At 44.5% G+C, this 15,723-nt stretch overlaps 1 protein-coding gene across 4 annotated transcripts in view; it reads left to right on the forward strand.

The window, feature by feature from the left end:
- LOC137418798 (non-structural maintenance of chromosomes element 3 homolog) overlaps window positions 1-15,723 on the forward strand; it is a 92,224-nt gene that overhangs the window by 227 nt on the left and 76,274 nt on the right. The window contains exons 1-2 of one of the 4 annotated variants that reach the window (XM_078770877.1): window positions 18-139; window positions 742-804. Coding sequence is in view for 3 of the 4 variants with exons in the window: in XM_078770874.1 (XP_078627000.1) it covers window positions 457-591; window positions 742-804 (198 nt within the window). In the remaining variant the exon portion in view is untranslated. Of the gene's footprint in view, window positions 1-17; window positions 592-741; window positions 805-15,723 lie in introns of those variants that run through there. The other 3 variants (XM_078770874.1, XM_078770876.1, XM_078770875.1) reach the window with 3 other exon arrangements.

The following is a 15,723-nucleotide window of genomic DNA, read 5'->3' on the forward strand; positions in this document are numbered from 1 at the left end:
TACCTTGATAAATAGGTGTGTCGCAAACCTGGGCCTATCCTGAAGGCTTTGATGAAGAAGAGTGCATGCGGGATGTACAGCGTGATCAAGTTCAAGTTATCAAGTTACACGACTGTGAACCGGAGGGGTGCGGTCGGAGGTATAAATAGGGATTTGGGGAAGGGGGAGAAATAGGCAAGGGAAGAAAGGGGGAGAAATTTTGAGTGGACGGATAAATAGGGGATAGGAGAAGGGATGGAGTGAGGGGATGGAGTGAGGGGATGGAGTGAAGGGATGGAGTGAAGGGATGGAGTGAAGGGATGGAGTGAGGGGATGGAGTGAAGGGATGGAGCGAGGGGATGGAGTGAGGGGATGGACAAATCTGGAGGGAAGAAAGGGAAATGGAAATCTGGGAGGGAGGCAGAATGGGGAGAGTTGGATGCAATGATGGAGGACTTGTGAAGAGTTTGGGGAGATATGAGAAATGGGGGTTCGACAGAGGAGGATTATGTATGGGGGATTGTTGGGAGGAATTTGAGGGGAGGGCGTGGTATGGAGTGCAGGAGGAATGTTAGAGCTCCACCCCCCTTTTGTTTGCCCTGTAGCGTTCCCGTGAGTTTATCCTGAAATATTTTTGTGATTGGAGTTTGTCCGCAAAGCTTCTCGGGAATGAGGATCGCTGATGTTGAGTACTCGATGCTGTTTCTGAGGAGTCGGGTGATTCTCAGTTCATGACCAATCTTCATCCTTGTGTTTCCATAGGAGCGTACCGCTGACTCTCGGACATCGAGCACGCCCCTCGTGTCCAAGGATGTGGAGAGGAAGGTGAGTCGGTTTATGGGCCATGCACAGGAAGAACTGGCAGAGAAGGAGTTCAGGGACGCACTGGGAGAGGATGATGGGAATAGTTGAGATGGAGGTGCATTGTGGGGTACTTTAACGTGCATGTGGGGGTACCGGATACGGGTGAAGAAGGTTGTGTTGCTAAATTTGCATTGGGAACGAGGGATAGAGAGTGTCAAGAGCTGGTGGAGCTGGGAGTGAAGAATGGGATGGCCATAGCTGGTTCATTATTTCAAAAGTGCGAAAGCCATAAAAAGTGGACAACATAGAACAGAACTGGGTTTGTTTGTCGTGAAGAAACAGCAGTTGTGAAAGGGTCAAAGCGGTGGTGGTGGTGAAGGTGGAGGAAAGGGAGGAGAATGTGTGAGCCGCATTAAAGAGGATGAAGAAGAAAAGAGGGCCAGGCATTGATGAGGTGCTTACAGCAATGGCAATTACAGCAAGAGAAGTTGGAGTCAGTTAAAAAAGGCCAAGGCTCATGGAAGAGCTAGTTGGAAGAAGAGGCTGTTGAATGTACAGTCACGTGAAAAAGTAAGTACACCCCAAGTAAAGTTTTGACTTTTTCAACATATTTCAACATACAGCTATTTGATCTTCATTTCAACAATATTGATAGATAATGGTGATATAATAGAACAAATATCATGAAACATTTACATTTTGTAGTCCATTGTATAATTTAAATAAACATAAATGCAAATTTTGCATGTGGAAAAAGTAAGTACACCCCTACATTTATCACTACTTCAAATACCTAAAATTACAATCAGGTGCACCAGCTCAGGTGCAAATGCTTAGAACATCGTTAGAGAGGATCTTGGAGGAACCTATCTTATTTAAACCTCAGACATTTAGTTTGGTTTGCTCTTTGTTTTTGAAGTGTGTGGCGTCACCATGCCTAGATCAAAAGAGCTCTCTGGGGCCTGCAGAAAGAAGGTTATAGATGCCTACGAGTCTGGGAAGGGATTTAAAAAGATCTCCAAACAATTTGAAATCAATCATTCGACTGTCCGGAAGATCATCTACAAGTGTAGAAGATTCCAAACAACTGCCAACTTGTTCAGGCCAGGCCACCCAAGCAAGTTCAGCCCGAGAGCAGACCTCAAGATGCTGAAAGAAGTCTCTAAGAACCCCAGAATGTCATCACGGGATCTACAGGTAGCTCTTGCCACTGTTGATGTCAAAGTGCACGAGTCTACCATGAGAAAGAGGCTGGACAAATTTGATCTACATGGGAGGTGTGCCAGTAGGAAACCTTCGTTGTCCAGAAAGAACATCAGGGCAAGACTAACATTTGCCAATGAACACCGAGGCAAAGACCAGCACTTCTGGAACAATGTGCTCTGGACATGAGTCAAAGGTAGAGCTATTTGGCCACAGTACCAGAAGACATGTTTGGCGAAAACCAAAGACAGCATTTGACCACAAGAACCTGATACCAACTGTAAAGCATGGTGGTGGAAATATTATGGTTTGGGGCAGCTTTGCTGCATCAGGGCCTGGGCAGCTCACCATCATATAATCCACTATGAATTCTTCATTGTACCAGAGGGTGCTTGAGGATAATGTGAGGCCATCTGTCGGAAAGTTGAAGCTCAACCGAAGGTGGACCTTGCAACATGACAATACCCTAAACATACCAGTAAATCCACCAAGGAATGGCTGAAAAGAAAGAAATGGAAGGTTCTGGAATGGCCAAGTCAAAGCCCGGATCTAAATCACATCGAGATGTTGTGGGGGGATTTGAAATGAGCTGTGCATGCAAGAAACCCCTCAAACATCGCACAGCTGAAAGAATTCTGCATGGAGGAGTGGGCAAAAAATTATCCCAGTCGATGTCAGAGACTGGTAGACAGTTATAAGAAACGCCTACTTGAGGTTGTTTCTGCCAAACGAGGCAATACCACCTATTAGAGCAATACCATACCCAGTCGTACCCTGCTGCTCCTGGACTCCGTGTCCTTTCCTCCTGACAAGGTGGAAAAGTTTCTGTCAACCCTCGACTCTGATTCTGCAACTGGACCCGACGGCATCAGCCCACGGGTCCTAAAATCCTGCTCTGCTGCTCTATCTCACCCTCTCTCTGTTCTCTTCACCCTCTCTTTTGCTCAAGGTCAACTGCCATCTGCTTGGAAATCAGCCAACATCACCGCTTTGCACAAAAAAGGTGCAAAAACAGATCCTAGCAACTACAGACCAATCAGCCTTCTCCCAATTATCAGCAAAGTCATGGAATCCATCATTGCTTCGGATATGAAATCTTTCCTCTTCTCCAATGGCTTGATCTCTGATCATCAATTTGGTTTCAGACCAGGTCACTCTACTCTGGACATGCTGCTTCTGCTGTCTCAACAATGGATGGAGGTCCTCAATGCCAAACAGGAAATTAGAGCTGTCTCCCTCGACATATCACGTGCCTTCGACACGGTCTGGCACCCCGCTCTGCTCACCAAACTCTCCTCCTTTGGTATCCATGGAAATCTCCACGCATGGCTGGCGGACTTCCTCTCTAGTCGTCGTCAACGTGTGGCCCTGAATGGGTTTCTCTCATCTCCTCTTCCTGTTCAGGCTGGAGTTCCCCAAGGCAGTGTTCTGGGCCCCGTGCTTTTTCTGGTCTTCATCAATGATCTCTCTGACTCTCTCGAAAATCCTCTCTATCTCTTTGCTGAAGACTCCACTCTCTGCCGCTCCATTCCTCTTCCCTCAGATCGGCAGTCTGCTGCCTCCTCACTCTCTGAAGACCTGGACAAAATCACAGACTGGTCAAACAAGTGGAACATGTCTTTCAATCCTGACAAATCTCACACTCTTACTATGTCTCTCCGAAAAGATCGACTGGACAACCCTCCCATCTACTTTCTCAACAATCCTCTCCAAGAAGTTCTGTCGCTCAAGATTTTGGGTCTCACTATCTGCCATGATCTTTCTTGGAAAAACCACATTTCCAAGCTGGCCTCCAAAGCCAGTCGCCGACTGGGCATCCTCCGTCGTGCGAAGTCCTTCCTCGGCACACCTGAGCTCCTCACCACATAAAAGGCTTTCATCCGCAGCTCAATGGAATACTGTTCTCCCCTATGGGCCGGTGCTCCTGCCTCACACCTAGCTCGGCTTCACGCTGTTGAAACCAAAGCTTTCAGAATTATTGGAATCTCCCGCGATGAAGCTATCTCTGAGGGCCTTTCACTCATTCACCGCAGGCAGGTAGGTGGTCTTTCTGTCTTCTACCGACTCCTCTTCGGCCTTGCACCCCCAGCTCTCTCTGTGCTCTGTCCCCCAAATATTCCTACAGGTCGCACAAGATCTGCCAGCAACCCTCTGATGGTTAAACTGCCGAAATCTCGGCTCTCTGCTCACCTTCACTCTTTCATTCCTCTTTTCTCCCGCCTCTGGAACAAACTCCCTCACTCCCTTCAATCCCACTCCTCCCTCCAGGTCTTTAAAACAGCTGTTCACCACCATCTCTTATCTTCCCCCATCCAAAACCTTGATCTTTTCTACCCCCGCTAATTCACCCCAGATCCACCTTGTTTGAAATTCCAACTTCTTTCCTGGAAGTCCTGGCAGTGTCCATATGTTTTATACCTCTCCCACCGCCCCCTTCCCACGCCCCCCCCCCCCCCAAAGCCCTCGCCCTCTCTCAGATCTCTCGATGTCTCCATGTCTCTCGGTCCCTGCTCTCAAATGTTGTGTTTGTGTCCTTCCCCCTCTCTCCCCATCTTGTCTACCGCTCGCTATGTTATATGTTTTATGTGTCGGTTTGTCTTTCTGTGTGATTAATGTTCGCTCTTTCACGAGTCTCGATCTTGTATACAAAAAACAAAAAAAACAAAAAAAAAGGTGTACTTACTTTTTCCACACGTGAAATTTGCATTTATGTTTATTTAAATTATACAATGGACTACAAAATGTAAATGTTTCATGATATTTGTTATATTATATCACCTTTATCTATCAATATTGTTGAAATGAAGATCAAATAACTGCATGTTGAAATATGTTGAAAAAGTCAAAACTTTACTTGGGGTGTACTTACTTTTTCACGTGACTGTATGTAGGAGGGATGGTTTTATTCCGGAGGATTGGAGGACAGGGTTAATTGTGCTGAAATGGAAAGGGAAGAGCGATGATGTTCAAGATCCGGGGGAAACATTAGACTACTTCCTCATGCCATGAAGGTGCTGGAGAGGGTTCTGGACGGGAGGATAAAGGAAGAGTGCTGACAAGGAGATTGAAGAAGAGCAAGGTGGAGGGGAACAACAAATGGGATGTCCACACCGAGACAGCTGGAGGAGAAGAGGATGGAGGTGCAAGGTGAAATGGCATTGGGATTTGTGGATCTGGAGAAAGCCTACGGCACTGTCCCGAGAAACATGGTGATGGTAAGACTGAGATGGATGGGAGTGCCAGAAGCAGAAGTTAGGTTGGTGGAAGGGATGTACAAGGGAACGAAGGGAGGAGTACTGTGGGGAGTGGAGGGAGGCATTTGAGAAACGTGGGCTGAAAATGAGCTTGGAGAAGATGGAGATGATTTGGGTCGGGCAGCAGAGAAAATAAATGAATATCAGGTTAGAGGGGAAGGAGATCAGACAAGGAAATAGGTTTGTGTATCTGAGGGGAACAGTGGCCATGGATGGTAAGTCAGCGTCAAAGGTGTGGAGGAGGATTCACGTGTGTGCAAATGCGTGGAGGAGGGTCGAGGGAGTAATGGCAGATGGAAAGATTTCAAGGAGATTGAAAGAAAAGGTTCTGTTGTCGTGTGTAACGCTGGCCTACCTTTCCGGTCTGGAGACTGTCGCACTGACAGAGAGACAGCAACAGAGGCTTGAGGTTTGCGAGAACAACTGGGTGAGGAGGATTGTGGGAGTGAAGAGGGTGGATCGAAGGAGAATGGATGAACTGAGGGAGGAGATTGGTGTGCAGATGAGCTTGATGGGGAGATTGATGAAATGGCGGCTGAGATGAGCTGGAGATTTGGTGTGGATGGGGGAAGAGCGAATGGCAAAGGGAGTGGATACGTTGAGGGAGCAAGGTCGGAGGAAATGAAGGCTGCAGTTGACATGTGAGGATTGTGTAAGGAGTGATATCAGTAAGGTGGAGGTGGTTGGAGTGTGGAGAGTTAGCTGAGGATAGAGGGGAGTTGAAGAGGACCATGGTGAAGGCAGGGCAGTGGCTTGGTGCCATCGGACCTCACCCCTTATAAAGGGAAGAGGAGGAGAGTAAGAAGAAGTAGTAAACCTCACCTTTAAAAAGTCATTTTCCATGAAGTACTCGTATCACATGGAAGTTGAGTCACACATTGATTGTCTTGTGTTTTAGCGCATCCCCCACACAGCGGGAGACGGGGTTTTGTAATTGTGTCTGCTGTCTGTCCAGGTCAAACCGTTTTTTTTTTGTTTTTTTTACCATTTGAGCTTTTATTATCAAATTTTCAACAATACATTATTATGAGAATATTGAGAAGACTAATTAATAATTTGTCAAAATGCCAAATGGTAAAGTCACAGGAAGTACAAATCGGCATTATTAGCCTATCCACCACATAGTGCGAGACCGCCATGTTTTGTAACCTCTTCCTCGTTTCTTTATTTACTAGCAGGGATACCCGGTGTTTCGTGTTGTTTTGAAGAAATGAAAAAAAAATGTAATTTTTTTTTGTGGGAGCTTAAAATCCTTCCTTGCAGACTACACCTACCAAGGAATGGGTCTGTGATCATTTAATGTTACCTTTCACATCGTCACAAAGGCTGAGGCACGATAGACATTTAAATAAATAGCACCGCAAAGCGGGCGTAACCCCTCAGCCCATGCATGGTGGAAACCAATTTCAAGATGGCTGCCGTGGCGGCCATATTGAAAATCGCAACGTGCCCATTTTCGAAAGGAACCTTCCTCTACTCAACCCCAACACACACTGCAAAAATGGATTTAATCGGACAAGCCGTTCTCAGGCCTGGGGATTTCAGATCTCATCGGTAACTGTTTTTCGGTTCCGTGATTTAAGTTTATGGGAACCGATGGGAAACAAAATTCCGGGTCCGTGCCCAAACCTATTGGTAAACGATTTTTTTCCTTTATAATTTGTAAAGCAAAACATTTGTAATACAAAATTAAAAATGTAGTCTCCAATAATAAATCCTGTCATTTACATGTATGCAATGTAATTAACGCATGTTCATTATTGAGGTTGATGTTTATTATCAGAGAAGAGCAAATTCTGTCAATTTGATTGTGTATACCCTTATGAAATAAAAATTTATTATTATTTTAAGTTATATGATGATTCTCCATTTTTTTTAGAACTGACTTTCACAATATTTTCTGCCTCATGAGTTGTAACGCAAGACGACAACAGACACCGTTAATGCTTCAACTATTATGTAAACCAACAACGAATCTACCCCCCCCCTCCCCCTCCTCTGTTCGGTCTGCACAATTTGAGAACCCCTCTGCGTCTAGCACTGTACTTACTACTACTGTACATACTAGTTGATTCTCCCTTATTATTAGGTTTATGATACAGCTTTTCAGAATTTCTCCACCACAGAATTAGAGAGAAACAAATCAAAACAAAATACTTATTTCAAGTCAAACTGAACAGTTTAATAACATAGTACAACTTCCATAAGTTTTGGTGTAACAACTTGAAGGTCATAGGACAATAAATGGATTGTATTGCAAACTGTGCGATGTTCCGCAAGTCCCATGTCCATATAATACATCGGAACAACGTGAAAAAGTTCGTATTTAAAATCGTGTCCTGTAAACTTTAAGTAACATCAAACGTATTGTTACAGACACGACTTTGATGTTAAAGTGGGCCGAGCGGAATGGCCGTCGTGTCCGCACAAATTACCCGACTATACTCGACGTTGACGAAGTCGCGCGATGCTGGCTCAATAAGAAAAAGAAGACACCCGGCTGGATTACAATAACACAATACGACACCAGGGGTTCAGTTCTCAAGACCTCCGGAGGAGGTTATATTAAGGCGGAAGGTTAGATTACAACTACAAGAGGGACAGCATAGAAAGACAGGCACTTAAACACGGTCTTATACTAGCCCCGACAGACGACAGATAAACAGGACAAAAACTGACTCACACGGGGATTGATGGCTAGGAAAGGCAGAATCGATGGCTCAAGGTGCACTCTTGGCTCAAGGACAGGGTACTGTACGGTCCAGTAGATGCAGGAGGTTTCACAGCGCTCGAGGTGGCGTCTTGTCGTCTCAAGCTGGGGGCGCATCTCACGTCACATCCGGCGCGGGGCCGCGTATATCCGGCGGGGAGTGACACGCCCTCGGCTCGTTAGCTCCGCCTCGTGGAATCGGCACGTTGCTTCTCATTGGGTGCATGCGGGGGGTTTACCAGGCTCCGCCCTTGACGAGGAGCTGACAAGGAGCCCCTTCGTGGTAACCCCGTGGAGCGCATGGTCTATGGCGCTAATCGAGCCGGTGTGAGGACGCATCCTCCCCCGCTCCGCCGCCATCTCCTCTGTTGTTGTTGTAATTGTTGGGGAAGAAGATGGAAGGAGGTATGGGAAAGGTCCTAAACTCACTACTGATGCCATATAATCACATTCTGGTGCAACGAAGAGTCATAATTAATGGAGACGAGGCCTTAACTGACATAGAATAAGAATAACTAGGAAGATGTCCGAAAGTTGTCTACGTGTGGTGCGGTGGACCTGGGCACGACATTTAATGGGGGAATAAGGGGAAGGTCGGCTCTACTGATTGTTATTTACATGCAATGGGACTAGGGAATGGGGGATTGGGGAAAGTTGGGGAGTATTGGAGAAAATAGGGGAATATTTACAAGCGGATATGGAGGCCAAATTCCATATTCGCAACAGTATAATATCAAAGTAGGACTTCAAATATAAATTTCAATACAGATTTTTTTGACCGAATTGCATGTTCGTCTTGCCGAAATCATTGAAAACGGTTGGCCCCTCTACTTTCAGGTAACATATACATGTACTTTGAGATTTGAGCTTTCCCGGCCTAATTTTGTTGGAAATAAATCTCAACTTCTAAAATAGTTAGCTGAAAATCACACGTGAAGGTAAATGCTACAACTTTTTGCCTTGCACTGCCTTTCTGCAATGGGAAACGTACTTTCGGTTCCGTGTTTTTGCTATCACGTTACCGACACGTTACCGGTAACGATCGTTTCCGTGAAATCCGCAGGCCTGCGTTCTGCTTGAAATTGACGGAAACCAATTTCAAGATGGCTGCCGTGGCGGCCATATTGAAAATCGCAGCGCGCCCATGAACCTTCCTCAACTCAACCCCAACACACACTGCAAACATGGATTTAATCTGACAAGCCGTTCTGTTAGAAATTGACGGAAACCAATTTCAAGATGGCTACCGTGGTGGCCATATTCAAAATCGTAGCGAGCCCATTTTCGAAAGGAACCTTCCTCTACTCAACCCCAACACATACTGCACCGATTTAATCTGACAAGCCGTTCTGCTCGAAATTGACAGAAACCAATTTCAAGATGGCTGCCATGGTGGCCATATTGAAAATTGCAGCGCACCCATTTTCGAAACGAACCTTCCTCTACTCAACCCCAACACACACTGCAAAAATGGATTTAATCGGACGAGCCGTTCTGCTCGGAATGGACGGAAACCAAAAGTTGACGGACGCCCGGATGGCTGCCGTGGCGGCCATATTGAAAATCGCAGCGCGCCCATTTTCGAAAGGAACCTTCCTCTACTCAACACCAACACACTGCAAAAATGGATTTAATCGGACAAGCTGTTCTTGAAATTGACGGAAACCAAAAGTTGACGGACGCCCTCCAGGACGCCCAAATTGGGCTGAGGGGAATTGTCGTCACGGGCAGCGGTGCCGTAAGGGGGGGGGAAAGTTAGGATGATTCCAAGGGCCCTGCACTGACAGGGGCCCCAAAAATTACGAGAACATTAGGTAAAAATGTGCGCACATGCTTCATAGGGGCCCATTGTGATATCTTTTCATGGGGCCCAAAATCCCTGGCGGCGCCCCTGGTCACGGGCATCGTCCGGGCGGGCATCCTGGAGGGCGTCAGTCAACTTTTGGTTTCCGTCAATTTCAAGGAGAACGGCTTGTCCGATTAAATCCATTTTTGCAGTGTCCAATTTGGGCTGAGGGGTGAAAAAACTCCAAAAACTACAAAAAAAAAAATATATATATATATTTTTTGCCTAATCACTTCCTGGCACTCACTGATGAACCTCTGAAAGCTTAACGAAGATCCGTTCAGCATCTCTGAGAGACATGGAGACACAGACAGACGAATGCTTTCTTTCGTATGGATTTGACCTTTTGTCATCAAATTTTCAATAAACCGTGATGAGAATATGTTGAAAAATAATTAATAAAATGTGCACTTTTTTTTTTGCTGTTGTACACCGCACCTTTCCTATGCCATCTCCAGGCGCTGCATAACGTCATTGCCGGGCACCGAAAGGGGCTCGGCAGTGACGCACACTGAAAGGGAGTACTCAGTTTTCACTCTGGTTGTTTGTTTGTTTTCTTGCTTTCTTGTTTGTTTGTCCGGGCGATATCTCAGCCATCCTTTGAGCTGGGAGGCTGAAATTTCGGCACAATAGTGAGCAAGTAATTTTGTTTTTTGATTAATCAATTAATTGATGAGTTATTTAATTATTAGCTATTAATTAAATGTTGTTTAAATGTTGATGTTATTAATTGATTAAATGTTATTAATTAAATGGTGTTGGCTTAGCGGTTAGGGTGCCGGCTTGGGATCCCAGGATCCTGGGTTCGAATCCCGGTCGATCGCTAAATTAACACCAGGGGGTTGACTCAGCCTGTCATCCTTCCGAGGTCGGCAAATTGAGTACCAGCTTGCTGGGATGAATGATCACGGTGTGTACCCCGGTTTAGAATAGGTACACCGTATCCCTGCGCATCATAAGAGTGCAACTAAGGGTTGGCGTCAGGAAGGGCATCCGGCCATAAAACATTGCCTCAAAACAGGGAACCATGATTGTCATGGGGCCCGCAAGGCTAACCCCCGATCTAGCGGGGAAAATGGCCTTAAAACGATCATTCATTCATTATAATAAATAAAAATAACCACCTTTAGAGGCCATTTTTCCCCGCAAAGCGGGGGTTGGCCTTTTTCGGGAACCGTGGTTGTTGTTGTTTTTTTTTGGTCCCCTTTTTGAAGCAATGTTTTACGGCCGGATGCCCTTCCTGACGCCAACCCTTTTTGCCGCCTTTAACGACAAACAGGGAATTACCAGTGAACTGGTACTCAATTAGCCGACCTCGGAAGGATGACAGGTTGAGTCAACCCCCCTGGCGTTAATTCAGCGATCGACTGGGATTCGAACCCAGGATCCTAGGATCCTAAGCTGGCACCCTAGCCGCTAGCCCAACACCAGGGTCTATTCTGCTTTATTCAATTCAATTAAATTATTCTATTCAATTAAATGCTTATACCTTTCCTTTCTCTTCTGGCCATTATCTCAGGCACCTTTTTAGTTAGGAAGCTGATATTTGGACATGCCAATGACCAAGTGATTTGGCTGTCAAGGCTATTTTTGATTTATTGATTAATCAATTAATCGATTAATTATTTAATTATTCGATTAATGACATACATTTTTTTTTAAGTTACAGATTCGGATGAAATGGTGGTGGTTTATGTATTCTATTTGGCAATTGATTGATTATTTAATTTTTTTTACTATTCTTATTTATTTATTTTAATTATTAATCATTTATTTATTTTCTTTCTCATCTGGCCAATATCTCAGGCTCCTTGAGCAAGGAAGGATCTCCACATCCTTGAGCAAGGAAGCTGATATTTGGACAAGACAATGACCAAGTGATTTATCTGTAAAGGGTATTTTTGATTTATTGATTAATCAATTCATCGATTAATTATTTATTTATTAATAAATTATTTTTTTTTATTGATGACTTATTTAATTAAATTTCTAAAAGTTACATCTTTGGATGAAGCCCTTGTGGTTTAGTTATGCCATTAGCCAATTGATTAAGAAAATATTTTATGACCATCATTTATTGATTTTAATTATGCAATTAATCAATCAAATATTGTGCACGTCTCTGTTACGGATTCGTCACTTCCGTTGTGGTGGTTTTCATCCACTGTAAACATTTTTGATTCCATGTACTATAATTGTTGTCGTTTGAGGGAAATAGAGATTACTATTTTCAAAAGGTAAAAAAGTTAGTTTTAAATGAAACCGGAACCGGACGACGATGAAGAGGAAGAGGAGGAAGAAAAGGCGGAGCAAGTGAGTCGGACAAGAAGCCGAGCTGCTTTGAGGTCTGGAGCGAACGATTGGCGAACGAGGGTGAAGAGTAAACTTTGGGTTTCCCGGGAAAGGGATTCCTGCAACAGAGTTGTCATCGCTGTGACAGATAAACCTGCGTGACAGGTTTTGCGGTTGATGCCGGAGAGGATCATCAGAGTGCTGTTACGCCACGAGAACGGGCCGTCGGCCATTTTTGCCTTGCGCAGGATTTGCGCTTCGCTCAAGGTTTTTCACTTCGCTTCAACCATTTTCACCGCATTCAGACGTTAATCTGGTGTGTGTGTGTAACGTGGCTTTTGAGTGGGAAATCTGTGGTTCGCCGAGTGGGAGCCGTGGAACGTCCATACCCAAGGGTGTGATTTCCCAGTCGCCTTGAGGGCACCTTGGCGCAGCTTTGGCAGCGGGACTGTGACTGTCATCCGAACGGGATTCTGGTCTCGATTAGACATCGTTCTGACGATTACTGGAGCGGATCGACTTTGGCTTGATGCCGGAATAGAGACATTGGGAATGTTCTTCTTTTCGCTCACTTGGAGCACAGTGAGTTATATTGTACGAACCTGATGGTACCATCATAGGAATACAGTCATACCCCGTTTTACGCCATTTTGACCTACGTCAAATCCGACTTTACGCCACTCTTCTCGAGTAAATTTCAGTTCAGCGAACGTCATTATGTGCGACTTTACGTCACTCCTACGGACGTGCAAAAAATTTTTTTCCCTTAAAAATATATTTAAAATAAATAAAATAGTACATAAGTTAACAATAAAAGAAGCTAAAAAACAATTTAAAATACTATAAAAAGCACATTAAAAATATATTAAAATGTACGTACAGTGCGCAACTGCTGGTTCTCATTCAAAACAGAGGCGACGTACAGTATTCCTTTACTGTGTCTGTGTTAGCCATGTGTCCTAAGAAGGATAATGCTAGTGTTTCCAAGCGTAATGTGGTTACGATGGAAGATAAGTTAAATCTGATTAAAAGGTATGAAAAAGGTGAAAAAGTGTCGGTGATAGCGCATAGACTTTATCGCGAATTGGAACCGCAATGCGTCATGGGATCGGAAAGGGGCAATAGCGCCGCCGGCGGTCTCTGTCACTTTGACAGACTGCTTGTTTGCATTGACACACTACGTGATCCTGACCACTTTAAACTACTTTTAGGACTTTTTTTACTGTGACAAATTAACTGTGAACTGTGATCAGCTCATGAGCCAGTATTTGCAAGCCAAGGACACCGTCGCAAAACTGAAAGCCGCCATTGCAGTATGTAACAAGAAGCTTACTGTTTCGGACATAGCAAACTGTGATGAACTTGTGAAACTTTATACAGGTTTACCTAGTTATGACCTGTTTAAGTGGTTATTAGCAGAAGTATCCCCTCATGCACAGAACCTTCATTATTATAAGGGGAAATTATCAATGGAAGACAAGACCTGGCAAATAAACAATACTACAAAACTCGGAGTTCAGCGATCTCAATATTTAGAGGATCAACTACTCATGACACTCATGAAGCTTCGGCTTAATCTTCGCGACGAGGACCTCACATTTCCCTTTGGATTAGGACAAAGCACCGTCTCCCAAGTTTTGTTCGCAAGTGTACAGCCAATATAAGTCAAGACCTATTCTCAAGTGCCTTGTTGGTATTACACCTAGCGGAACAATTTCATACACTTCCAAACCGACAGGAGGAAACACGTCGGACAAAAAAATTGTAAAGATGACGAACATTGTAGACAAGTTGCAGCCCGGCGATATTTGTATGGCCGATCGAGGTTTCAACATTCAGGAACTGTTCTTGCATAAGCAGGTTGTTTCTCTTCTCCAATGGGAACCCCCCTTTCCCTCAAATATTTCTTTAAATCACTGCATTTTAATGCCAAAAAACGCTGAATTTCTTTCACATTAGCCATCTTCCTTTCCGTAAACACAGCGTCGATCGTAGACAGACGCTTCCTCTTCTGGGTTCGTGTTTACCTTTGCCCCCTTTTCGATCCCATCATGCTTTGCGGTGGAGCGCCCTCTGTTGATATTTACCGATTTGCGATAAGGTCTATGCCTTAGGGCTGCCACGGTCGACGGTATCGACCATCATTCATGATGGGGAAGGTATTCTCGCATACGTCACTGAAAAAGCGCCACCGGCTGACTGCTAAAATGTGTGTTTGGGTTCAGAAGAGACACCATGTTTAAGGTGAATAACATAATCTTATTAATTTTATTTATTATTCTTTACAAATTCATTTATTAATTGTGTTCATTACTCATTAAAAAATATGACCAAAATGTGTTTTTAGTGTTCTTTAAGGTTTAGCGATAGTTATATACTTTCGCGAGTTATTTACTCTAGTTTTACGGTGTTTGTCTTCATTTTAAGGCATTTTAAAGGCTTTTTTTTTCTTCTTTTTTTTGTATACAAGATCGAGGCTCGTGAAAGAGCTAAAAGGCATTACGCCCGGTTTACGTCAAAAACCGAGTTACGTCACGGCTTATGGAACCAATTAATGACGTAGGCCGGGGTATTACTGTATATATGATTGTACTTTTGATTAATATTGTTACTGTACCGTTATTCTTGTGTGACCTTAATACAATACTTGTTTGTTAGTAACAATTGGTGTGGTTTCACCATTGATCCTTGGCATACAGAATAACACATCTTTCTGCCGTGACTCCTCTCGGGACTCGGAGGTACATCGTGACCGGGGTTTGGGGAGGAGTACGTAACAATCTCCCTCCCAAATACAGTCTCTATGAGCTGCAAGGCGGTATTGCCGGGCGCCAGAGGCGCTCCGGCAATGCCGCGCTGGAGGATATTTAATTATTATTATTATTATTATTATTATTATTATCTATATAATAATAGCGTAAGGACTCGACTTTGTTATCCCTTTTACGCCGCACTCAGTGACCCGATGCCCACGGCACGAATGGATTTATGATCTACGAACCGCGCTCTTTGTTTATCACGTACAGACATACTCGAAAAATCTGAATTAGCCGGCGTTGGGGCCCAAAAGCATGCGATTAACTGCCGATACGACGCCATCTTACGACGCCATCATATTGGCGTCTGCTGGGCGAAGGCGAAGCAAGCCGTCCGCTGATTGGACAGGCGAAGGCAAAAGCAAGCTGTCCACTGAGTGGACAATCCAGAGCATGCATTTGTGCCGGTGTCGGCGATCGTTGTTCATATACGCACTCTTCATTCTCATCTTTCTTCCTAACTCTTACTCGGACAAGCAAATCCCCTATGCCATCCATAATGGTACACTCTATCCATACACCACATCCTCCCTTCCGTGGATGTTCCACGGGTTTCGGCTAGTTATTATTATTATTGCTACGGTTTTGAGATGTGTAAAGTGAGCTTAATAAAGGTTAAAGGTTTGTCCCCCATAGATAGTCACACGTGCAACATGTAGCCTCATTTGTAGTATAGTTATGTCTTAGTATATGTGAGAGTAGGCCCCTTCCAATGTTAATCCTTGTTGTGTAAAGACAGGAGAATAGGTCCTACTCCGGAAAACCATCCTGCCTCGGTAGGCGCAGTCCATTTTGCTGCCCTTTGCTCGCTCACTAGTC

The sequence above is a fragment of the Myxine glutinosa genome, chromosome 1 (genome assembly GCF_964187855.1).
Source record: "Myxine glutinosa chromosome 1, kmMyxGlut1.1, whole genome shotgun sequence".
NCBI classification, from domain to species: domain Eukaryota; kingdom Metazoa; phylum Chordata; class Myxini; order Myxiniformes; family Myxinidae; genus Myxine; species Myxine glutinosa.